Source organism: Chlamydotis macqueenii, chromosome 13 (genome assembly GCF_036417535.1).
Source record: "Chlamydotis macqueenii isolate bChlMac1 chromosome 13, bChlMac1.mat, whole genome shotgun sequence".
Lineage (NCBI taxonomy): Eukaryota > Metazoa > Chordata > Aves > Otidiformes > Otididae > Chlamydotis > Chlamydotis macqueenii.
The window spans coordinates 6,932,405-6,958,345 of record NC_141568.1 but is presented as its reverse complement, the minus strand read 5'-3'; the positions used below and the strand labels follow the sequence as shown (position 1 = coordinate 6,958,345).

General features: G+C 38.9%; 2 protein-coding genes across 2 annotated transcripts; both read left to right on the top strand.

The window, feature by feature from the left end:
* Window positions 1–5,614: 5,614 nt before the first annotated feature.
* Window positions 5,615–14,289, top strand: LOC104485477 (hypoxanthine-guanine phosphoribosyltransferase-like). The gene is made up of 9 exons (XM_086758077.1): window positions 5,615–5,632; window positions 8,877–8,983; window positions 9,460–9,643; window positions 10,568–10,630; window positions 11,172–11,189; window positions 11,400–11,482; window positions 12,530–12,576; window positions 13,248–13,324; window positions 14,242–14,289. The coding sequence occupies exons 1-9, from the start codon at window positions 5,615–5,617 to the stop codon at window positions 14,287–14,289; spliced, it is 645 nt and encodes a 214-aa protein (XP_086614203.1).
* A 1,447-nt stretch (window positions 14,290–15,736) lies between these two features.
* Window positions 15,737–20,213, top strand: NUDT7 (nudix hydrolase 7). Its single transcript, XM_086758452.1, has 4 exons — window positions 15,737–15,771; window positions 15,844–16,249; window positions 17,280–17,438; window positions 17,980–20,213. Exons 1-4 carry the CDS (start codon window positions 15,737–15,739, stop codon window positions 18,361–18,363), a joined length of 984 nt encoding a protein of 327 aa, XP_086614578.1. The 3' UTR covers window positions 18,364–20,213.
* The last annotated feature ends 5,728 nt before the right edge of the window (window positions 20,214–25,941 follow it).

Genomic DNA, 25,941 nt, shown 5'->3' with positions numbered 1-25,941 from the left:
TACCAAAATGCATAGTCCACATTTTTCTTACACGCAGTTATGGGAAGATGGCACTTAGCTTTTCTAATAGTCAAACATGGCTTTGCAGAATAGAACATTGTTAACAATTAAAAATAGTGATTAGAAAAAAAATAGAGGGAAGAATTTTGGAATATTTTGAAATGTGGCCTCTCTGTGGCATGTATTTTTATACTATGTTTAAAGGTCTCAAGTAATAGAAAAATCATACAAAGGTAATACAAGTAATCTGAAATCCACTACATGTAGTTCTATTTTAACTCGGCAATTCACATCAAATTCTTTCACTGCATTAAGAATGAATTCAGGAAAATAAATACCCAAGGAGGAATATGGATTTAATTGTTATTGCTGTTACATTGCTAAAATAAAACAGCTGTGATCACACACTCAGATAAAGCCATTGTTCAACAAATATTTTTATTAAACATCTCTGCAGTGAAGATGAGCCCAGCTCCCCAAGAGCAGCGCAGACTGCTTCCTGGACCACCCATTGCTCCCTAGGTAAAACAACTCATCCAGCTGCCGGGGGGTGGGAGGGAACTTGATCAGACACACTGGACAGTGTGGCAGTTACGGAGCAACTCGCGTTTGCTCTGCTCACTGACATATTAAACTACAACAACTGTATTTTAACATTCAAGCAAATAGACCACGATCTTTTTTTTTCAAATCATTAATTTGACCACTAGCTAATGACAGCAATAGTGTTTCCTAAATGGCACCTTCCCAAAAATAACAATGACCTGTGTAGCCCACAGGACAGAAGTCTTAGAAAACTAAGGTCAGCTGATTACAGGAGGCAATGGGGGGAAAAGCAGGCACATGTGAAGGTCAGAGGTACAACAGGAGCAGTCAGGAAAATAAATTGGTCATGGTTGTACAGCAAATAAACTGTGTGTCAGAGCAGTGAATAAAAACCAGAACTCCTGATTCGTTGTCTCTCTGCTCTATTGCCCCAGTTCTAACCAGATTCTCTCTCAAAATTACTTTCTAATTTCAATGGTCCAGGAAACTGAAACATTTTTTCCGATCTACGAACTATCTAGCAAAAGGTATACGAAAAGCTTTCCTTCACACGGTCACTCCACCATTTACGTTATGGCCAGAAAGACTTTGTTAATAAATATTGTATATTTCCTCCAGGTCAGCAGTCAGAATGTCTGAGTCTCAGAGGCTGTCATTTGTCTATTTAAGAATAGGTGTCAGGGTATTTTCAAATATTATTCAAACTTAAATCTGAGTCACACTTGAAGGGTGTTTCCTTCAAGTTCTGCCATGCATCAGTCTGAGTTTTCTAGATGCTAGGGGTATCAGAGGACCTGTCAAAGCAGAAGATCTTTTCAAGTACAACATTTATAAATATCCAATATTGATCAAGACTCGGATCACTTTTCTGTTTCAGTAAAAAAATAAAAATCTCATATTCAGACCAGAAAGAAAATAGCCAAGCAACGTGTGAAGGTTCATATTCATGAACTATGTGAAAGAGCTATATAACCTACAGGAGTACATATGATAAAGATCTAAGATTGTGAAATTGTTTCTAATTTCCATTTGTAAACATGCACTGTTTACCATGGGATGTGCAGTGTGGTTTGTGCAAACAGCTTTTTACCAAACCAATCAAGCAGCTGGTCTTACCCAAGACTTAAAAGTGCCGAACAAAAAACAGATTTAGGATGGGCTCCAAATTACTGAAGTCAAGCTATTTCAAAGTGTATTCATCAGGTTTCCTAATAACAAACCAGTCACTGAGTACAAGTCTAATTTAAGGTTTTATCAGCAACTTGGAATGTGGAGCCCATGGATCAAGTCTTCAGTGGTGCAAATCAGACCAGTTGTCCTGTAATCCACAATTATACAAGCTCAGGACTGGCCTAAATATGTAAGATGCCTGTTTTAAATTACCTGATTGTATTTGCACTTCGGTGAGGTATCTATACTTATTAAGTGAACCCACTGAGTTTCTTAGTCTGGAAAGCTTGCTTCATAAAAGACAGGTTTTTCTTCCCCTTTGGGAAGTATTGTCTTCCATGGTAGAGGCTTCCCTCTAGTGGACACTTTCGCTGATGTTTTATTTGTAAGGTTTTAGTAATTTAATGAAACAGCTGTACAATACATCCAATATTTGCTTTCTGATTTAAAATAATTAAAAGGAAATGCCTGACAGGACTTAATTAGTGCCTATACAACGTTTCTTGAGGACCCTTAAAATTATTGTAGCAGTCTCAAGATCAGTGACTTCAAACTGTAATACAACATAAAACTTTAACAAATACAGGTATGTAAACACCAAAATCATGTCCTGAAAAAAATAATTATTGATTCAGTAGTTCAGGGAATAGACACAAGAACAAGAGCAGTGTTGTTCTGAACTGACTGGCTGCTGTTTTACCAAGCTATCAGTGCTGATCTAATTAGCCTCCAGTCTGTTTGTATGGGCTACACTTACTGGCTCCTTCAGTAGTCCGATATTTAGAGGAGGGCAATAGATTGATACCTGACTTGCTTGGTGCACTGGTTTCCTCAAAACATTTAACTTTAAAAATATGCAGTTAGGGCTCCTATATGGAACAAAAACATACACACTTAAACCTTTTTGTTCTTTCCTATGGGAGTATTACCACATAATTTACAACTGAGAAACCATCTGAGGATGCCAACCGGCTACATTCTATTTTCAACAGTCAGCAATGACAAAGGGCTGTCTTAGCATGACCTTTTCACCTGTGAATTTTCATTTCTTCAGAATGTGACAATAAAGACATTCATTGTAGCAGTAACTTTCGTAATGCAAATCTCAGCCCACTACTAATTGAGACCACTAATGCATTTATTAGATTTTCAAGCACTTGCTAGGTGATAGTGGTGTGTGGTTACTATTACGGTGCTATGGAATTTACTGAGAATCCTAAGTTCATTCAAACAAATACCATCTGAGAAGTAGTTTTCTGAGTTTCAGAGAGAGTAAACAGAGGCTTCTTGAAACAGCCTAAATTTTAATGAAAGTGTATGGTTTTCCCAACACTGAACTTTTCTATACCAAGTCTTCTAGAGTTCCAAAATTTACTTTTTTCCCCTTGTGGGCTGTTGACCTGATTATTTCTCATTAGTTCTTTCATAAAATTTTGGAGACCACATGGTGGCCTGTCTGACATGGGGATTTTAGCAGAATACACCTATTTTCCCAGTTCAATTACAGGAATCTCACTCCAGCTGAACAGATGTCCATGTCACAAACCAATGTCAAACAGTCTCTTTTGTTATCAGTTTCTCTCAAGAGAAATCAGTGCTTGTTAAGAAAATTCAATACTAATATAACTATATAATACATGCATATATATGCATGCACCCCTTCTGAATGAAATTCTGCTCTTTCTAAGCATGGATTCTAGTCAAAAAGCCACTGCTCAGAAACAAAGTCAGAGGGAGGGATTTTCTGCAATTCTTTTCTGAAACACAATTAAACAGGACTTTAAAACTGGGCTCAGTTCAAACCAGATCACAGTATGGTCTCTAAAGCAGACACAAAGATTTGCAAGATTGTGCATTCTCACATTTATAAAAATGTGAGAAGTGTCCAATCAAACTTTCCTCGAGTAAAGACTTCAGGGATTTATAAAAGTAATTTACATAACAGAGGTGGTCTTCTAACGGATAGAACCAAAACCTACATATTACACTTGAGAATATTTTAAGGTGGCTGTTTAGAGAGAAAGCTGCCTAATGTGTGATCTGCAGTCAAGGTTTCCCTACACAGAGGTTAAGCACACACACAAAAATTACATAATATAGAGAAGAACAGAGCATTTTAAAACAGGGCAGAGCTAAGTTAGGTGCTGTAAATCATATCAGATATGAACACAATATTTATTTCTTCACTCTAATTTCAGCAACTGTGCACAGTTAGACTGTTGGAAATTGTAAACTGAGATAGCACCAATAATTAGTCCCTTCATTAGAAAGAGGTTTAAAACAATTAGTCTCACCCATACTGTTGATTTTAGCAAAACTACACAACATTGCTTAAATGTGGAAAACTACATGAGAATCAACAAACATGAAACCTGTATGTGTCTTTTTTTTCCTGTAAATAATTAGAAAAAAAAAAAAAAATCCTGGTCATATAAAGCTGTAGGTGTGATACATGGACAATCAGTATTGCAGCACTTAGTATTATATAGCTTTTCTCCACAAGCACTTACAAAGGCAATGTATGTTTGTGTAAGTTCCTCAGCTGCACTGCTGTTCACCTTCATTTTGGCACCTGAGAATAAGGAAGGAAAGTGTATCTGCTCGAGCAATAGCCATGACTCTTTACAGGTATGGTTTTTGTTACTGTTCCCTTTCAAAGAAGGATTTAGTTGAGGAAATTCTCCAGGTTTATGAACACATGTTACTACCAGTTAGAAAGCAGTGCTTTACACTAGGAATTAGAAAAACAGGGCTTTTCACAAGATAGGGAGCTCATATATATGTAAGGTAGGGAATATGACAGGGAATTCATAGAAGGAAGGCTCTGCTAACTGCATAAAATAGGGGCCAAGTAGCCTCAAGGCATTAATAGTTCCCAAACAGTACTACTATTTGACGTGTCACTCAAAGTTGTAGATATGCCCATTAATCTATCAGAAGAGCATTTCTGCATTATCTCAAGTGTTATCAGCCATGATCTGAACAGCATCTGTAAGACTATAAAGAAATGAGAAAAATCTTCTTTCATTAATGTGCCCTCTCCCAAAGAAAACACTAAACCAGTTGAATTAATAAAATGTACCCAATCTGGTAAGAACGTTCTGTAACATGTTGTATGCAAGCTGGCTTTAGCTCATTTTGTTAGTAGGATTAATTTTTAGAAATTTAAGACTTTCATGTTAATCCCAGATAATAGTGCAGTTTGGTACCCTAAAATAATCAGATTATAGTGAATGTCAGTGCGATTTGATTTTAAACGATGTGAAGCATGTTACTAGAACTACCACCCCCTCACTTTATGAAAGGATGACCTGAAAGAATGTCAGACAGGGTTCACCATGTCTCAACAGCTGTGGATCTCTGCTTCAAGTCATCTTTAAAAATTTGGTTTTGTTTATTCAAATACTGATTTTTGACAATAAGTTAGCACCAGAATTTTAAAAAGATGTGGACTTTATCACAACAACGGATGTGCAAATATTGTCTAAGAAGCTGGTATATAAAATTACCTTCTACAGATATACAGCTGAATTATCATCTGCTACAACCAAATATCTGATTTGTATTTTCAATTTAAAAAATACTACTCTACCTAGTCCTTCCCACTAATTTGAATCATGAGCTTCCTTTTTGCATCTCCCTCGTTCCTCGTATCTGTGCTCTGATTGGTTGCAGCAGGGCTCATGCCTGTTTTATTTCTGGTTAATCTGGTTAAGTAAAAACCTGGGATTGTGATGTCAATGCATTAATAGAAGGAAGTAATGCGTCCTGTAGGAAGGATGGCAGTTTTGACCTTTTAGAAGCAGGTCATGATCTGACTACAAGATGAAAATAGAGCAAGACAAACTGCAGTACTAATACGAACTCAATCTCCAATAGCATAGTTCAAAGTAAGATTATGGCTCATGGACTGCAGGTAAGAAAGCATAATGCACTCATATTTGGTTATTTGATTGAAGGGAACTTTGGGTGTGGGGGAAGAATTTAGCTTCAGCAAAAACAGTAGAACTATTAGAAATACTGACTAACGAAAGGCCATGTTTCTTATATTTTCTCAGGAGAAAAACTGGCTTTCAGAACAGAGTTATCTTAAGAGACTAATTTTTTTTCACAAACTTATGACATTACTTATTTGACTTTAATATACCTATACTCATATTCTTTCATTCTGTGCTGATGAAACAATACTTATTTATGAAGCTCTTTATTGCTTCGAATAGTTCATTTTGTTGTTTTTTTCCCACTTAAACTCAGAAATCTACATCAGTAAATGAACAACAAATGAGATTGAATCTAAATTAAATAACTAATTCCTCAAGTTATAAGCTCATGATTTAAAAATTTAATGACTTTGTGTGATAGTTTAGTAGATTGCTTTATTTTAATGGGATGCTGCTGTATTATTTAGCATGTGTCACAATATAAATGCTTTTATGAGCCTACAAGGTATATGCAGCATGTTGCTATGGTGATGTGGTGCTCAAACTGATGCAATCCTTAGGGTTCTGTTCATGAACCTTTCAGTAGACATTAAAAAAATGCTTCACACATAGCAACAAACAAGATATTAATGTAGCAGACATTGTTTGCACAAAATAGTCTCAATGAGCATAACTGTTAACCAAATAAAACCAACTGCACTGTTGGAGTAGCTGTCAGCAGTAATGACTATGCACACCTGTATGCTTCAAGACCAGCTTTATTCAATAGTTACATTAACATGGTCAAAGCTCACCCCTCACTTGAGCTGAACCAGTTGTGATGCCTCTCATCAAATGCAGGAGGAAGCTAAATTCATTGGCAACAAGGCTGAACTTTAAATCACTGTGCAGATGAAAGCCTGATTTATAACTGCAAAAGTAAATGGTAAGGCTGTAGTCCATTAAATATGGCAATCAGTGTCATGACTGGGCAAAAGAAAAACTGCTCAGATCACAGGTAGTGTAGTCATTGCCTTTAAGCTGCAGTTATGCAGAATGCAACAGAGATGGGGATGGGGGGGGGGGGAAGTAAAACAAAAACCCAACCACAAAACAAACAACCCACCCTACAGCACTTTTTAAATTGTTTATCATGTCAGTGACTATCCTTAAAGTTGCTTTTTCTGTACTCCAAATGAAAATGATGTTTATCTATTCCAGTAGTCTCAAATAAACACTGTATTTTAACTTTGACCAGTGCTTCTAATTGTGTCCTATCGTCACTGCTTCTTGTTGACAGAATCCCATACCCTGTATGTGCATTGTCTGTCACAACTAGCAACCTCACAGAGGCAGAAATTAGCCCGTGTCAAACCGGCCAACTGACTTAAGATAACACTCAAACAATAACAAGCAGTTCTGCACTGCATTAAAGCCTGCTCATAGATGCTACTGTCTAGCCTGACCTACAGCTAATACCAGTATAACTGCCAGTATCTCTTCCAAGATGAATAAAGCACAAACAGACTTAATTTAAAAACAATCCTTCACCTTTCACTTCACTGACTTCAGCCACAAAGAAAATAGTAACTAAATGAGGCAAAGTAGTACTGCTGACTCTCTAAACAGTACTCAACTGCAAGGCTATTCTTAAGTCTAACGTGGAACATAAAGGTCTATCAGGTTTGAGTACTTGCAGAATACGGTTAGTTCAGCCAGGACGAGATTCTATATGCATTGGCTTGTACTACAATAATTTGCTCTTTGAAATCCTTGTTAACACCTGTCTCTCTACTTTTATCTTTAAATGAAGTCTGTTATTTGTAGCCAATTTAAAATAAGTGGCAGTAACTGGTTATCTCATTTTTGTGGCTGCTATGATTTTTGCAAGTAATAACCCACTCCTGTTCCCTACAGTCCATTTTTCCTTCCTTCCTAAGCACTCATGTCTCCTATGCCAAAAAAAAAAAAAAAAAGAGAATTAAAACCAATTCATCTGTCAAAAGAGTTTGCAGGTGCTAACTTGTTTGTTAGCACTACTTTATGCTGTTACTGCCTAGTTCATAGCTCTGTGCTGTCCGTTAGCAAGCCACTGTACTGGGTTCTGCTGAATGCAACTGGTGTGTAGTTAACCTATTTCACACTAGTGAAGCTTTGAGCCAAGTCTGATTTTTTTTTTCTTTCAATTAGTTCTGTATTTTTGAACAATAATAGCGTAATAGTAAATGTGACAAAGCCTCACTAATTTGAGTTTTTCCCTAACTTGTTTCTAATACTCACATATTAGCCATCTTATTCACAATTGTTTCTACCTCATTATGGTTGTTTTCTTGCCTGCTTTTGTACCACTAATTCATAAATGAACAAAGACCAAAGTATTCATTATGGTCTTGAAGGGTGGCAGAATCCAAAGACCCAGATCTGTTTGGGGCCAAAAGACTAGTCAGAAAAGAAGCCCAAATGGAGAATACGTAACTTCTAGACATCCAGACACATCTGGGTGCAACAGCCTGCAGCCAGCATGTTGAAGGAAGAACTCTAATTCTAGACCCTGATGGCAAAAGGGTTAAGGCCCTGATCCGTGGGAGGTAGCTGTGGCCTCTCCTCAACCATTCCGAGGAGCAACCTGCTAGCAGGGCAAACAGCACAACGAGCTGAACTACAGCTCAGCACCCCTGTCCTCTGAGACAGCTGAAGGTTGGTATGCGCTTACCGCTTTCCAAAGTTCAGTTGTGAATTCACACTTAGGAGACAGAGTTTTCTCTTTTACACAATGGAAAATGACCGTGAAAGTAGTGCAGCATCCCAAAGCCAGCGGCTGACCAGAGCTCAAGCTCTAATTCCAATCTACTTGCCTTAAATTTTAATTTTTGCTTGTCTACCACACAAACAAGCTACTGTGCCCTGCAGAAGGAAAAACTGAGAATAAAAGAGAAAGTTTTATTGTTGGTTTTGGGGGGTGTTTGTGAGTTTATGATGCTTGAGAATTTCTCCTATAATGACTGCGGCAAAATAGTTATCTATCCATTCACATCTGAGAAAAGCACACTACCTCCTGAATTACTAAATTGTGAATTGTTCTATCAGAAAGGTCAAAAACTCTCAGATACATTTTTATTTTGGTACATTATTGGGAGGACTGTGAGGAGAGGAGTCTTTCTCTGCATTGTCAGAGACTGGAAGGTTTTTTACTGTACAGCTCTGTCTTCACTCTTAGAGCTATTTCCTTTTCACTTGCAGATAAGAGATGAAGAATGTGGCTATAATAAAAATCTATTTTGCATTCCTAAGCATTATGAAGAAGATTTAGAAAGAGTCTTCATTCCTCATGGACTCATCCTGGACAGGTATGAGGGTAAACAACAAAGACTAGTGAGAGCGATGCTAACGATGCATTTCCCTCCAAATTAAAAGACTGAGGCCCTACCCTTCATAGCCCCTGAGAAACATGGAAATCCTGCAGCCATAACACTTGGCTTCTGTAGTGTAATAGAAGAGAACTTTTATGGAAAGGATTCCTCTACAAGCCCAGTTAAGTTTCCATGTTATCTCTAACATATTTAAACTTTCCTATCCTGCATTGTTTAGGTATGTGGACTAAATCAACAGTATAGCAAGCAGAGTAGGCATCATCTTGTGAACTGCAAATACGTAGCTAACTGATCTAATGTGGTCACAATTTGCTGGTTATAAAAACCTAACAGCATGATCAGAATTTTAACCTGGACACTGCTTAATATATGGACAAACAAATATGATGTACAAAACACTTGAGAGTATTTGCTGTTGGCTTTGTTTTTGTTTTTGGTTTTTTTCCTTCCAGGACAGAACGTCTGGCTAGAGACATCATGCAAGACATGGGAAGCCATCACATTGTCGCACTTTGTGTCCTGAAAGGAGGCTATAAATTTTTTGCTGATTTGCTGGACCACATAAAAGCACTAAATCAAAACGGTGAAAAATCTGTGCCTATTACTGTGGATTTTGTTAGAATAAAAAGCTACAGTGTAAGCAACTTTATTTTCTTTGGAAAATTGACTCTCCCCATGGATTGACATTCTGAATACTGGTACTTTACATGAAAAGTAAAAAACCAAAAACAAACAAACAAACAAAAACAAAACACCAAACCAGCTTATGGTTATCCTGTTCAAAGCAACTAAATTTATTACATACTTAAAAGCAACTGATTTACCAATCTGCCCCAACAAAGACAGATGCTGTATATTCACTGGAATTAACATACAGCAGAACACTTAACATGACAAAGCCAGGGTCAGGTCTCCAACGTCTTCCTCACCAGCCCAAAGCTTCCATACAGGTTCTGCTCTTTACCATGGCACCCTTTGGTGAGAGGGAGTATGGAGACCACCTTAGCATCAGAGACTTGCTTATTGTGTCTCTCTGTACTATTTTTTATTCCTATAGACAATATTGGAGAGACTTTTTTTCATAATCTGTGTGTCGGGGAACAGCTGTCTTTTGCCTGAACCAATCGTAGCTGGCCTGGGCCAACTACAGTAAAGCAATGACTTATGCTATTTTTTTTTTATTGTCTCCCCTCTTTTGAATGCTAGAGCTCTGTGCACTGATCAAAATTCACCCCACGCTAAATACAACAGTTTACAATATCCTGTAAATTTTTCATGGAATTCTGAAACAAATCTGTGGGAGCAAAAATAGCTGAAAGCAATGGTGTCTATTCCATGAATATGAATGTACTCTTGTTCCATGCAAACATCCGTCTGCACTGGTATTTCACTCCTCTTGCACTCAGCTACCTAAAAGTCGTTTTACTGAAGGAGTGCTCTGTAAAGTTGCAAAGGTCACTTGACAGGCGAAAAGCACGAGCTGCACATCATTCATACACATACAATATAACAATTTTGAGCATGTTTTACGTGATGTCCCTCTTTTCATTCTCCTTCTAGAATGATCCACCTACAGAAAAAATCAGTATTGTTGGCGAGGAACTGTCTGCACTAAATGGGAAGGTATGAATTAGCATCTTCAGGTTTTAAGGGGAAAGAACAGTTCCTGTATATCTTCCAGGAAGTCTGTCTTTACTAAGATTTTGAGACTACGTATTTACAGCCACTTAACACTGGTTTAAAGTACCATGCTTTGAAACAGTGAGTAATTCCCACTGATCTGAATGGAAACTTAATGCCATCAGTACTGAATGCTTCTAAAGATTCTACTGCGTGTTTTATCCTACAGCCCCCAGAAATAAACCATCTTAAACTGACTCAGGCAGTACGGTTCAGAAAGCTATTGCTATACACAGAATAACATATAAAACCCGACACAGGTGGCTTACTCACAATACTGTATACTTCTATAAATATGTACAGAAAGACTCCTCAGAAAACACTGAAATAATGTGAGTAGTTAAGTGCCAAGTTCCTCTGAAAATCAATTCTAACTTACTTGTAACTAAAGCTTATAGTGCAAACTTTTCCAGGCTGTATAATTCACTGAATGTTGCCATGTAAATATTTTCTTTTCTTTCTCTCCCTGCATGATTGTTTCCAGAATGTGTTAGTAGTAGAGGTAAGTCAAGATTGCATGTGGGTGGTGGAAATGACACAGACTTTTTTTTCTCCCCATTTTGCAAGTTAATACCTATTGCATATAAAACAAATTAATTATGTTGCTGTGCTGCCAGGGTTGCTGACTGGTTTTTATGCCTTAAATTAATTCACTGACAGTCTGGTTTTAATTTCAGTCTCAGAGGATAATTTATTTTTTTATCTCTTTCAGGACATTATTGAGACTGGTAGAACAATGAAAGCACTACTTTCAAAACTAAAAGACAATGAACCAAAGATGGTAAAAGTTGTAAGGTATAATGATATAGCCACTTACTAACATGTTGTAATGAGAAGATAAAGCAAAACAATTTAGGTGAATAGTCAGTGTCTGCTGGCCGGTGTTTGTTCGGTTTTGTTTAGTTTGAAGTTTTCGGGAAGAGGAAGTAAAAGCAGGAAGCAATCCTTATACAGTTGGTGAAAAACTAAGTATTTATTAAACTGGGAAATTTACATATACACTACCACCTTCACTGTTAAAATCAATAAAAAAGGTTTCCTGGCTCTTTTTGCGTAGTGCATAAAGTTTGAATTCCCTGTTTCTTACCTCCTTATGTTCGAAGGAAATTCAACTCTTTCCATAGGTTTCCTGACACCTTCTCACTTGCCTCAATACTAAAATAGACAACACTCAGAATTTTTCTTGATATCATCAGTCATACAGGTTTTCAGAATCTAAGATTTTCTTAGCACTTGCAAGATGACTTCAAGTGGCATTCTAGATCTGCTTTTAGATGATCTCTAAAAGGAGTTTTTTGGGAATACCCCTGTCTCTGTCAAGTAATCACAATGTTTTGAAAAAATATTTTTTGTTTCATGCACCAGTTATGCTCCTCCTAGTGACTGTCCAGGAGGCTCTCAGTTTCCTCAGAAGCGCCCAGGAAAAGCAAGAATTGACATGACTTTGTGGAAGAAATCATAGTGACATTGCACAGCTTGTCCTCTTTGCCCTTCCTCCCTGCTAAAATCTTTACATGCCAGTTGAACTTGCTTACCTGTATGTGCTGTTCTAGTTTGCTGATACATGGCTACATGAAAAGATAATAATTTGGGACACAGAATTGAAGAGAATTAAATGTAAAACAATAGAGTCATTTGGACCTTCACAATGAACCTAGATCAGAGCCTTTCTTCTTTCTCAATTATAAGGCTAACACAACTTCTTTCTGTTACAATAATTGAATTGTTTTAATTTAACTGCATGATTGTAGAAGCTTATGGGAAGAGGTGGGAGAAGTGAAGTACACAGCTTGGAGCAAGACATATTTTAAAAAGCATAACCTTCTCTGCTTTGCCTTACAGCCTACTCGTTAAAAGGAAACCTCAAAGTCCAGGATACAGACCAGACTGTAAGTATCACTTTTTTCTAGTTGTCCAAACATGATTTCATAATTTCACTTCACGTAGTAAGTCTGAAAACTGGCATGTAAGTTTCAGGAAGGCCAAAAGAAATGAGGAGAAAACACATAAAAATGTGTAAACTGACGACCAGTTATTCCATGCTGAAATCTCATGATCACCTTCCTTTTTTTTTTCCCCAGCTGGTCTGAGTGCAGGTTTGGCTATTTGTTACCAGAAACAGAATCAAACTCTAACTTTGTATTGTTTGGCTTTGACTCTAAAAGGCATTTTTTTTTGACTCTGCATTAAACTTGCTTTGTTTTCAAACTGAAAATTCCTACTGAGTTGCAGTGTATCTACTTCTACACAAGTAAAATCTCACTCTTTGCCTCCTTCTCCCAGGACTACCTCATAAGTAGGTTCTAAGTAATTATTTTGTTCTTAAAATGCACCCTCTTAACATTTTAATTTTATTACTGATGGGGATGATATAGATTCTAACCTTTGTCATCAATTTACAGCTCTGACTGTTAAAGAAGCATGCTAAGTACCTTGAAAGCAAGATGATATATTTGTTAGTTATTACTCTTAAATAGCTGAAGCATGTGTTGAATACAAACTGTGTACTTAAAAGCTATTTACACCACCCAAGTATAAAAAGAATTGTATTTTGTTACAGATATAGGCTTTGAAATTCCAGATAAATTTGTGGTTGGATATGCGCTTGATTATAATGAATACTTCAGAGATCTAAATGTAAGTACATACATGCGTACCCTGACTGTTACATACATAACTGTTGCCACAGGTAACCAGCAAGAATATTAGCTTATACTAGGAGCCTCTAGACAATTAACAAAACTTAAAATCTGACTAGAAACTTCCATTTAAAGAGCAAAAACATAATTAATGTGCCAAGCTGATAATTCAACGTAAATGTATAAGAACCTTACCTTTTTATGAATCTACTTCACAAGGCAAGTCTTGTGGCCCAGCTGTGCTGTACGATATTCTAAATCCTCTAGGACGGCTGGCTGCACACAATCTGCTGGCCCCATCTGAAAAGAAAGGAATTGTAATTTGGCTTTAATTTGACATTTGTCTGTCTTAGTGAAATCCTATGTTGCTCTTTTCTAGCCAAGTCTTTAAGATGGCTGTATGTGGACTGTGTGTGGAGGTTTTTCCTACACTATATAATATGTCCCATCAAGATCTTTTTTCCTTTGTTCCATTACAGTCTCCTTAGGCTGCACCGAGTAGTAGACTTGGAAAGAGCATAAATGATAAAAAGAGGTGATCCTTTTTTCCCTCCTTAGTTTTCAAAAGTGCTTTCTTAAATCTGGTTAAGAGGAAAAGTTTTTTACTTAAAAGTCTTTTTAATAAGACAAACCACTTCTGTTACAGACACGTGCTGGATCTATGCTATTGCAAAACAATATGAAGAAGGATACAATAATTGAACAAGCCTCACCTCTTCACAATATACAAATCTATAAATTATAGATGAGCTCGGAAGCAATATGAACATTGCAATTTTACTGCAAGTAGTAAACTTGCAAAGATTACTGTTCCAGTGTGTTTTCCTTACAATGCTAGGAACATAACTGAAAATTCTTGCATTTTCTCTGAAGATAAAAATTGACTAAAGTTGCTTTTTTTTTTTTTTTTTTTAGCACATCTGCATTCTGAAAGAGAAAGCCAAAGAGAAATATAGGATCTGATAACACCAGTCTTCTGGAACAATAGTTCAATAGCATGTACAGCTGTATGGATGAATAACAAGAAGTAACCCACTAACTGTGCTCTTTTCACTGAAGAACTGCAACATTTTCTAAAGATACTATTCTGTATATTTTTCCTATAATGATTATGTAAAACAGCTTAAAGGTGAATGAGTTCTGTTCAAGTTTCAGTGACACCTGAACAAAACACTAACCATAAAATAGATAATATATTCTGCTGGAATCACAGGGGACACAGCCGTGACATGTACATGTGTATGTAATTATGCTTGGGTTTCAATTTACAATACGAAATAACACATTACGTGTATTGTATATAAACCGCACTTATTTTCACATGTGAATTTGTGTGTGTAAATATATACACGTGTACTTTACATAACCAACAGGCTGAATAAGCATTTAAGAACTTGAGGTTAATTAAGTCAATGTACAAAGTGCTTATCACATGAAAACCACATTTCATTCTTTAGCTTAATGCAATTTTTAAAAAAAAGTAAACATTAAGGTAACTACACTGAGATTAGCTCTTACACATTCCATGTAACTTAGCTGGGGGGGCTGCTTTTTTGAGGGATGATATGTGAACTGTACCGTTGTGGGGTTACTAGAAATGCAGCTAACACTGCCTACCAGCCGTTAAGACTGGATGATAAACCCTTACAGCAGGAAATCACTTTTGCTACTTGTGTGTCCCTAATGAGAACTGGAAGCTAAATTTCACTGCCTGGAAACTGCACCAAGCTTGGGGCGATCTCTGACACCTCCGTTTCCTGCTTGTACTAAATGACTAAAATGAGCTCTGAGACCCTGGGGGTTTTCCCCATTGTGAATTAAGAGCACTCTGCTGCAGAGGCTCTGTTGATGCCCTTTGGCTTTTCAGAGTCCTGGGCCACAGGTGACCAGGCTCTGACAGGTGTGCACCGGGGCTGTCCAGAGCCCCGAGAGGCTGCGATCCGTCACGTTACAGCGGGTGAGAGGAGGAAGGCTGGTCCCCGCACGAACGGACTCCTTACCTAACGCAACGGGAACGGCTCACGCTGGAGCCCAGCGCCACCCGCTCGCTACCGCCGGCCTCGCCCCTCTGAGGCCGGGACACGGACGCCGCTCGGCGGGGCGCGCTGCCAAACCGCTCCGCGGGTTTCTGCTTTTCCCAAATGCAGCGAGGACCGCTGACAGCCGACACCGCCCTCCTCCGAGTTAAACGGAGCCCACGGAACGCGGGGCCCGACTCCGCTCTTCTCTCAGCGACCGCCTCGGGACCGCGCGACGCCCGCCCAGGAGCGGGAAGGCCGTCCCGTGAGGGCCCCGCCCCCCGGCTGCTTGCAGCCATTCAGAAGGCGGAGCCCGGCGATCTCGCATATTGATTGGAGAGATTGACCGTCGATCATAGGGGAGGGCGAAAGTCCGCTCTTAGGTGTCAAAGATGGCGGCTGCGGAGAAGGAAGATGGTCTAGAAAGGTAGCTGTCGTCCCTGGTCCTGCCTGCGGCCCCCGCTCTCCGCGCGAGCTGTGGGGAGATATAGGGAGGCAGGCAGCAGCGCGAACAGACCTTCCTGGGTCTTGCGGCAGGGGCCGGCCCGACAGCCGCCGCGGAGCCCTGTGCGGGTGCGCCGGCAGCCGGCCCGGGGTCGCGGGAGTGTGGGGTGGCAAGCGGTGTGTCTGCGGCCGCCGGCGCCCGTGGGCGTCAGCTCTGTGGAAAAACACCTCCTTCGCCGCCTCCGGGGTGCTGGGAGCCGGGGTGCAGCCTCGGGGTGTCACGGCGCTCCTTTCTGTTTGCTTCTAGAGAGAGCATAAAGCAGAGAGCCAGGCTCCGCCTGAGGGAGTTCGACGTTGGGGGTAAATTCTCCCACCTGCCGCTGCCCAGGGCCGCCGTCCTCCTGCCGCTGACGGTGCGGGCGGGGCGGCTGCACCTGCTGCTCACCGTCCGGTCCATGCAGGTGGGTGAGGCGCGGCCCAGCCCGCAGGCACCGGCCGCACCGCTGACGGGAGCGCGCACTGCGGGTGCGGCCCCTGAAGCGGCGGCGCGGTGTGCCCCGGCCAGCAGCAGGAGCTCCTGGGCACCGGTGATGGCAGGCTTTACGTGCCAGCACAGTGCCGGATACCCAGAAACCTGTGACAGTGAAAGATGAGCCCGATCAGAAAAGGACATCTTGATTGTTGGCTGTGACTTAAATGAGAAAACTGCCAATGCAGTGCAGCTTCTCTTAGTGTGGCTTTTCAATCTGTATTTAATATTGCTCTTCTTTCCCTTTCACATAAGAAAGGAAAGGCAACAACCTAAGTCACTCAGAACTCTTCTGCCTCTATTTTGTTGTCTTTTACAACTCTTGTTTTCCATTCCCTTCCCTTTTCCTGATCAACTGCCTATATTCAGAGATTATTTACTTGTTTTTCTGTTGCTGAAAAATTGAAGTTTTTTGACGTCTTACTTAGAAAGTTCAAGACCCTAATAATTAGTTACTTAGCTGATAAACCGATTATAAATGTGCTTTTTACTGATCTTTGATGCGCAAGCCTATTCCTGTAATGTACTTAAAGGTGCATTACTTAAATGTATATTTTAGAAGTTCTTGCTCTTACCTTGAGCATTTTAATCTCACTATTCACCTTGTCTGTCTAGATTAATCTGTTAGTCTTATGCAAGCAAGATGATGAAAAATGTAAACTTGAAGTATTAAACCAGAATGTATAATATAAATTACACAATACTGTGTAAGTGATATGTGTATTTCTGATAGTGAGGGTTTATGAATTAGTTTGGTATAGGCCCAACGTTTTCTTGTGTAGCTCTTGATAAGGCACATTTCTTCTGATCTGCAGAAACCTCTTTGCACTATTTCCATCTTGTTTGACTGGAAAGATAAATCAAATATAAAGTAATTCTGCAATATGAACAGGTGTCTGTGCAGATCCAAGAAGAAATTTAAAACTTGATGTATTTAACAGTAGTACTCCTTTAAATTCTAGCTGAGAAGATCACCAGGGGAAGTGTGTTTTCCAGGAGGTAAAAGTGAAGCAATTGATAAAGATGAAATTGATACTGCTCTCCGAGAAGCTAAAGAAGAAGTGGGACTCCAGCCAGAGAAGGTGGAAGTCATCTGTAGGCTTGTGCCTGGAATTGATAAAGTAAGCAATAGTCAGAGTAAGACAGCATATCATTAGTAAATAAGCTCAGGTTATTTTCTTTCATAAGGTTGATAATGACCTCTTCAAACCTTTAACTGTAAATAGCCACCACTTCTTAAAGTGCGCAGCCTGTGTTGCGAGCAGAGCAAAGGCAAGAGATACCTGCTGTGTATGTGGTTATTTGTGAGACCACATTTGGTCTACCGTGTTCAGTTATGGACACACTGGAGTACCACAAAGACAGTGGTAAACTGGTGAGAGCTTAGGAGAGAGCCACAAAGATGGTAAGGCAGCTGGATTATGAGGAGAGACAGAGAAGTGGGTTTGCTCAGCCTGAAGAAGAGAAAGCTAGCAGGGGATCTAGTTGCTCTCTTCAGGTACCTCCGGGGTGGTTATAGAGACAGTGATACCAGACTTCCTGAGACAAGGGACACAAGCAGCAACAAATTAAATTTTGATGAGATAAAATTTTAAAATAAAGAACATTCTTTTACATGATACAAACTTAGTGTGTGTTTGTTTGGTTTCTTTTTTCTTTTAGATGAATAACTTGGTAACACCGGTTGTAGGATTTATAGAGGATACATTCCAGGCCATTCCTAATCCAGATGAAGTGAGCGATGTTTTTGTCGTGCCATTGGAGTACTTTGTCAAGCCCTTGCATTACAGCACCTTGCCTTATAAAACCAAATCTGGTTACTTAACGATGATGCACTGCTTTACATATGATGACCATGAACATAATACATCTTTCAAGATATGGGGACTTACTGCACACTTTGCTGTATTTCTTGCTCTTGTAATTTTGGGAAAGAGACCTACCTTTGAAGTTGATTATGATCTTGACAACTTAGTTTCATCCTCTGAGAACAACTTCATGAATTTATATGCATCCTTATATGAAAAAAAGAAGAGTAATATATGACAAACTGGCCTGGCAATTAATTTATATTGAAGGAGGAAAAAGGTTTTTGTTTATTGCCTTTGTACCTGTTATTTGATTGAATTTAACACTTTACTTTCTTCTGAATTGAGACCTTTATAACATTTATTTTTAAATAATTGACAAGCCCTAACTAGATTCATATAATTTTTAATCTGTTTCAGAGTTGCCAAAAGCACATGGTATTTTTGATGGACTTAATATACAGATTTGGAAGATCTGTTTCAGTTTCTGCCTTTATTTTGTATGATCTAAGACACTTTCTGTGGTTTGCCTTCTGTATAATGAGACAATACTATTTCATCTGATTTTTGTCTGTTTGAATTGCAATATGAAAACTTTTGGGGATCTTTGTCTCTTACTGTGTGGCATACTACACATGGGTAACAATGCATACACACAATGCATCTTGTGTGTTATCTTTAAGCACTTAGGAAATGCAGAATAAAAATGTAAAAGGTAGGAGGTGCTTTCACAAGGTTTACTGAGTTTTGTTACTCCTGCTCAATGTAACATTTCTCACAAGGAAATTCTGTAGACTGTGGAAAACAGTATACAGGCCACAGTACTGAACTTTGTTCCTCAGCATCTTGTTAGCATCACTTACTCAGCTCCTAGAGGGAGTAATCTTAAGGAAAGAAGTGTAACTGAGTGTTCATGAAGACTAAAATACTTATCTATAGTTGCACCTTTACCAGTCACCTTGGCAGTGTCAGATACATGCTGTTCTTTGTGCTGTGAATCCTCGTTTCCTCGTTGCTGCTGAACTAGAAGCTTATTCGTAGCAAGCGTGGTTAGAAAGTTGCTGGCAGTTCCTATGAACTGTGCTGTAATTGAGCAGAGCTCAGATTTTTACATTAAGCACCTTTTGTCATATACTTGAATTTGGCTGTGACTTTGGCAAAATGCATCCTTTTTACAAATAAATGTTTCCCAAGTATGGCTTGAATAGCTAATTATGATTTTCTAGGAAATCCAATTCCAAGATTTTTTTTTTAAATTTTTTTAGCTTCTTGTGATTGCATCCATAACATTCTTTGGCTGTTGTGCTAGGACGGTAGCATTTAGGCACTGGAATACCAGCTTGTGTTTGGTTGGTAACTGCAGCGTGACCTTTTGCTGAAGTAGAGAAAGATGCTGGAGTTGCACTCAGCTGACAGAACTGTACCAAAACAAATCAAGGCTAAAATCAATGCAAATCTTCTTGCAAGGACTGAGCTTCGCTTTGCCTCCTCTCCCTGCTACAACTGTACAATGCTTGCTCTCTTCCCAGAGGTAATTCAGTGGCAGGTATTCTCCTGCAGTGTTCTGCCTGGAGTATTCTTTATGCTGGGGTACTAAAGAAGTACAAGATTGCTAATGAGATTACTGGGTTGGAAAAGGCCTCGGGCATTAGCCTTGCTTCTTGTCCTGTGCGTATCAGAATGGTGAGTAGCTCCTTTCCGTAGTTACTGTCTGCACTCCTGAAAACTGCATTGCTGTGTCTTACTAAGACACCTTTAGACTTAATGATCAGATTCCCTCAGTTTTTGTTTTTTTTTTTCATCAGTCACATTTTCTATCCATCTCTTGTCATTTTTTGTTGCTTTCCAGAATCTTCAGTGAACCTTCCTCTCCCATTCCCCCCCATCAAATATTTGATAATCAAACCTGGTGACCGTGTTCTAGTTAACCACTTGGGTTGGATGGGACAGGATTACCTCACAGCTCCTTTTTATACATCCCATTGTGATTGCTGTTTGTGAAGCAGTATGGTAATATTAACTCATATTCCACTTCTTCCCCTAAAGTTGCTTCATCCTTTTCTGAAAACACTGACAGTTGTTTTTATATTTGTGTTTATTGTGTTCTGTATTTGAACAGTTGATTATTCCTACCAAATGCAGCACTTTGCATTTGTCCTTACTGAATTACATCCTGATTTTTTCAAAAGAAATGTTTTTCAGACATTTCCATTTTGCTGTTAGCTCAAGTTTAATGAATATATTTTCTGTTTCATTTACAGCGTAAGAGTTGATATACATGAATTAAATTTTTATGAAATTTACACAAATGAGTTGTTATGAAATTTTCTGTTAGGCAAGGACAATGAATATGCTGTGAAACACAACTTGGCTGGAGCAAGCAGAGTTACTTTGTATAAACAATGCTAATGACTGTGCCCTTGAAGAGAAGTTGAAAGACTGATAAAAAAAAGAAACGTCCAGCCCCAGAAGGTGCGGAAAGCTGGATGACTGTTAAAGGAGCATGAATTTAGCAAAGATCTGCATGGGAAAGGGAGAACCAAGATAAACAAAGAGCAACACAGCAGATGTGGCCCTGAAAGAGCAGGATGATGCCGTAAATCTGACAGAACAAAGAAACACCAAGATAGGCGCAAGGAGAGCAGACCTGCTGAAGAAGCCCAAATAGATAAGGAGGGACCTGGAGCATGAAAACACTTATTAAACTAAGGGGATGTTTATCATCACAGGTGCATAACATTGATAAAGCTTGTGAATGGCCAGCAAAATCCCACTAATTAGCGTCCTCAAAGTGAACTTTCTCATCATATGAAAACCACAGCTCTAGTGCTGAAATCACCCCCTCCTCAGATAAAGACCCCTGCTCACCAAGCACGTGTAGTAAATTTAAGAAGTATTGCATCCTTAAACTAACATAAAGAAAGAACTAATCCATTGCAGTTCAGTAGGTGTGGCTGAAAGGCAGAACTGGTATTTTGAGTTGTATAAATATGTAACGCAATTGTAAGTAGGGGTGCTAACTTTGTGGATTTACCACCTAGCGCCCATCTCTGCACAGAAATGGAATAAATAAGTACCTCTGCTCTGGGTGTAAGATTAGTGCACTGCACACCGGGTACAAGAACACTCATCTGGGACAACAGTAAGCACACTCAGAACAGGCCTCTGCAGAATCCCAGTTGGTAATTGCCACTTTGACAGTGAACTCCTTGCTGCTGTGTGCGGTTTTCCAGCCAGCTGTGTAACATACTACTGTTAGTTGCATATACACCAGCCCTTACGTTGCACACAGGAACACGGGGCAGCACTATGTTCAAAACCTGAAGGTTTATAGCTCTTCCTATACACCAAGCCTGTTACCTGCCCTTCAGAGGATGCAAACACTTTTGTCAAAAACAGTTCACAGGAAAAAGATGGCGTTTGCTACATCTGTCCTTGTTTAATTAAAGTACTTACGTAGAGGTGATTTGTTCTGATATCTTCCCAGGAACTGGAACAATTTGTATGAGTTCTGCAGTTCTTCCATACTGCACTGTTTACCTTTTCCCAGCCTCTGCTAGGGAAGAAGAAAAAGTTCCCTGAGTTTCAACGATAATTGCTAATAATGTTGAGATTGGTTCTGAGAGAATGGCTGTCGCATTGGGATGTTTCAAAAGATTCGGCCAGCTTGAACATTTTAGCATATCTAAATACTATCAAACCTTTCATATGCCTTCATTAGCTCTTTTGGTGCCTGCATTAATTACGTTTGATATCAGTTGGGTTTTTAAGTTAAAAGAAAAAAAAAAGACCTTTTTTTTTTGGCTAGGATGAAATCTTTGGAGAAGTAGTAGCCACATTTATGAAGAACAGCTTTATTTTTCATTATTAAAAGTGTTAAAACATTTTAAAAAGCTTAACTTCAGACTTTTCATCATGTTATTCATATCCTCAGTGGTTTCTCTCAATGTTAATGTATGCAGCAAAAGTAACTAATTAAAATAAGAACATTGTTAATTAAAATAGAGCAAAGCAATTAGACCTTTGATTAGTAAACAAAACAAGTACCAAGAGACATAATTACTAACTTACCATCCTCCTCTGTTCCCAGCAGACTTTTTTCTTCTTCATCTCTCAACCAAGTCCAGCACAGACACTGTACAAATTGTACAAATTCAAACCTTAGTTTGTTTTTATTTCTCTCTTTTTTTTTTAAACATTATTGTGTGGAACTGTAAGGACAGCAACGTTTACAACTATTGCTCCTTTTAGCAAATGCAAATCTTGTTGATTTTTTGAATCAATCAACCATTTGAACGAGTTGAAAAACAAAACTTACAGAGATCCAACCGAAAATCCTTGAGTGATTTGCAGTAAAACCACTGGGGCTTCGTGCTTCACTATACGTAACCTACACAATTTTACTGACATTAGTTTTGAAATTTGGGAAGTACTTTCTTAACTCAAAAGACTCTGTGCAGTCACATTGTGTACTGAAGGGGAATTGCAGCTGCTCTGCCCCTCGTGTTTTTGAAGGAGAGTGTGATTCTGCCTTCTCTGTGCGAGATCAGACTTACGGAAATGTGGATCCTCCAGGGAGACGAATCTTGCCCTGGGCCCTGGGCTGCAGGGAAACTGTAAACCTGAAAGGGAAAAGATCTAGCAAATGTGCAGTTCTGCAAATTTCCTATTGGAAAATGCTGTACTCCGCCCTTCAACTGGTTCGGGGCCTACGACAGTCAGCTCTCCCTTTTATTGTGTACCAAAGTTTAAGCCTCTAAAAAAGGCCCTGGTTTTTGCGCAACGGACCAGATGCTTTGCCGTTTGACACGGCGGTGTTACAGTGGCTCAGTCCCTTTTCAGAGCTGTCTTTAAAGTCATGTTACAAAGCACTTCGCAAGACCTGGCTGTCCCCGTGTTCTCTCTTGTGTTACACCTGTATATTATTATTAAAATAGATTTGTATCTACTTTTATTTTGAATGTGGTGATTTTAAAGGACTCCTTTGCTTTGAATCGTTGATTGCAAATGCATTTATGCCTTTTTTTGTTTTAAGTATGGTATATTAAGATAGCTTCCAATTCAAAAAGGTGTTTTATACACACACATTTACTCTTTGCGCTTTTTCATACAATCAAATCACCAAGGCCATTGCCCAGTTGAAAAAAAATGTTAAAAATGTACTCCAGATTACATTCTCCAGCTAGGGGACAAGTAATTCTAGCATGACAGTAAAGTGTATCAGAACAAGAAAATTACTGATATGATATAAAATTAACTAAAAATAAGTGGCATACAGTTTAATGTGAGTTGTTAGTCATTCTTTCGGTTAATGTGCAGTGAATCAGCAGTTAACATTTCTGTATTTTTGAGTACTCAAATAATCAGCCTTTTGGTGTTTAAATTTATGTGAACATTTAACATTTATATATATATTTGATATGTAAATTGTTAGTTAACCATTATAACCATATAAAAATAATGAAAATTACTTTTAAAATGATATAGTATATATACTAGTTCACAGCACTTCTGTGTCACGAAAAACCATAAAATGTTCATTTCATCCCAACAAGTTCCGTGTACGCTGTTCAGTTAAAATGCATGTCACTTTTGCATAGCTAGAGTTCATGCAGGCTTAAAGCAGCCACAGTTAGATGGGAATGTAAATATTCAACAAAGGAGATTATTTATATACAGCCTATGCCTAAATCATATATATAAAATAAAAAATCTGGAGATGTTTTTGTCTTTTAGGAAAACCCTCGCATGCGTGCTCGCACGTCAATATCTATGTGATGTACCTACAATGATTCTTTTTTTTTCAGTAGGTTGCCATAGCAATGCACTTTTCACAACAGTACATGTTAAACCATCTCCCATTAAAAAAAAAAAAAAGTAAAAAGGGTCATTAAGTAATCCCTCTGGCCCTCTAAACTTCTCTCTTCCCAAAATGTAATCTAAGAAATAAGGAAAAGACAAAAAGGAATCGCACTTGTTTCTGATTCCTTGCAGAAGCTCTAGTTCTGTAGCCAGAATGCTCACTTAGTGTATGGGCTCCTGAGCTTCAACATGAATTTCTTTATGCTTTATGATTGTAATTAAATTTACTATACTGTATGGCTGCCCGTTACTTCGTGCTTCAGATCTAGGGTAGGTTTTGTTTGTTTTTCAAAATGAAAAGTACATGTGCTAGGAAGGAAAATATCCAAGTAATAATGAAACATTAATGAAGAACAATCATCCTGTTTGTCAGAATCTGCTGCAAGGGAAAGATTGCTCACTGGCTAGCTATGCAGTTATTATTTTGGGCACATTTACCTTTTCTCATCCTGAATTCAATAATCCTTTAGACTGTCCACTCATGACCACTTATTGACCTGTGTCTGTCTCGGCCCCCACTCTGTTATATACATTTCAACATATATTGTATTAAAGACATACTCCTACAGTTCACCCTGCAGCTGCTGCAGTGCTTGACTGCTAGCACAGCTGCTTTAAAATATTCGCATAGCTGTTCTTAACAAAGTGCTGCCATCCCCTTTTACATCCATAGTAAAATCCAGAACTACTGGCCACAAACAGGAACTGTTCTTCAGAGGGAAGCGAAATTTGTCTTTGAGCCCTGTGGTAGATCATAACGCTCCTCCGGAGCCCTGGTAAGAGTCAGATATCCAGTTGTTGCAGTTAATATGAATAATTCCAGGCAAAGAGCTCTGTGTATGTCTGAATGATTAAGGACATAGTGATGTAAATCTGTATTCAGATGGATTTGTATATAGAAACAAGCAGCTGTAGAAAAGGAGTTGACAAACAGGACATTTAAATAGTGTTTATTTTATTCTCTGTTTTAGAGAAAATTAATGAGACTGTTTTATTTTTCTAATAATTTAATTGCTGCAGATCTGTAGTTGGCATAAATCACAGTAATTTCATTGACCTTAGCACAGTTGTGCCAAAGTACATGCCATGAGACTTTAGTTTATCCTGCATACCTACTTTAACCGATAACATACATTCTCTCAATTACATTTTGTCTCTTTCAATTCATTATTTTATTTCTTAACATTTGCATAAAAGGTGCTATCAATGGTTCTACTTAATAAATCAGTACTTTTAGAGAAACCTAAGTTGGTTTAGACTATATTGTTAGTTGTTCCTAAAATATTAGGGTTTAACTCTAAAGAGCAACATCTTTTAAGATCACCTACAGTACTGATTTGCAGATATTTATGGGAAACAAACTGAATAAAATGGGTTTCACTGCTAAAAATCAAAGTAATACAGAATGCATTATTTGTGGATTTCAGCTATCAACTGTTAAATGAGAAATGCAGTAACTGATGAATTAATAACAGATGTAAATGAAGGTCCACCCATGCTTGGAAAACTGGGAATACCGTTAAAATAAAGTTGTTTGTACACCTGGCATCATGTTGTTCCTTACATAAGGAAAAGCAAAAAGGTGTGTGCGGTGGGCTAAGAGGAAGCTCATCTCTTGGAGACCTTTGTATCGGTGAGAGCCTGTCAACCTGGACACAGCTCCAGAAGGCTGCGAAAAAAGACTGAGAAAAAATGAGCTGATTTGGATGTAAGAGCACGAGAGTTCTGTGACTAAGAAACAGAATCCATCTGGTGAGGGGAAATAGCAAGGGGTCGCTGTAGCAGGGGCTATGGTTAGCTGGCCCTTCCTCTGAGCGGAGAAGACCAAAGAATTAGCAAGGTTGCTAACGCCGAGTGCCTGCAGAAAGGCAGGGAGCAGCGGCCAGCAGCGCCGCACGGCGCCACGAGAGGGCGCCACCGCCCGGGTGCTGCAGCGCCCCCAGGCCAGCGCTGG

Coding starts and splice junctions, on each gene's coding strand:
- LOC104485477 (XM_086758077.1), top strand. Junction 9,644..10,567: donor TTAGAATAAAAAGCTACAGT/GTAAGCAACTTT, acceptor TTCTCCTTCTAG/AATGATCCACCTACAGAAAA. Junction 11,483..12,529: donor AAGATGGTAAAAGTTGTAAG/GTATAATGATAT, acceptor TTTGCCTTACAG/CCTACTCGTTAAAAGGAAAC.
- NUDT7 (XM_086758452.1), top strand. CDS start 15,737: ATGGCGGCTGCGGAGAAGGAAGATGGTCTAGAAAG. Junction 16,250..17,279: donor TCACCGTCCGGTCCATGCAG/GTGGGTGAGGCG, acceptor TTTAAATTCTAG/CTGAGAAGATCACCAGGGGA. Junction 17,439..17,979: donor TTGTGCCTGGAATTGATAAA/GTAAGCAATAGT, acceptor TTTTTCTTTTAG/ATGAATAACTTGGTAACACC.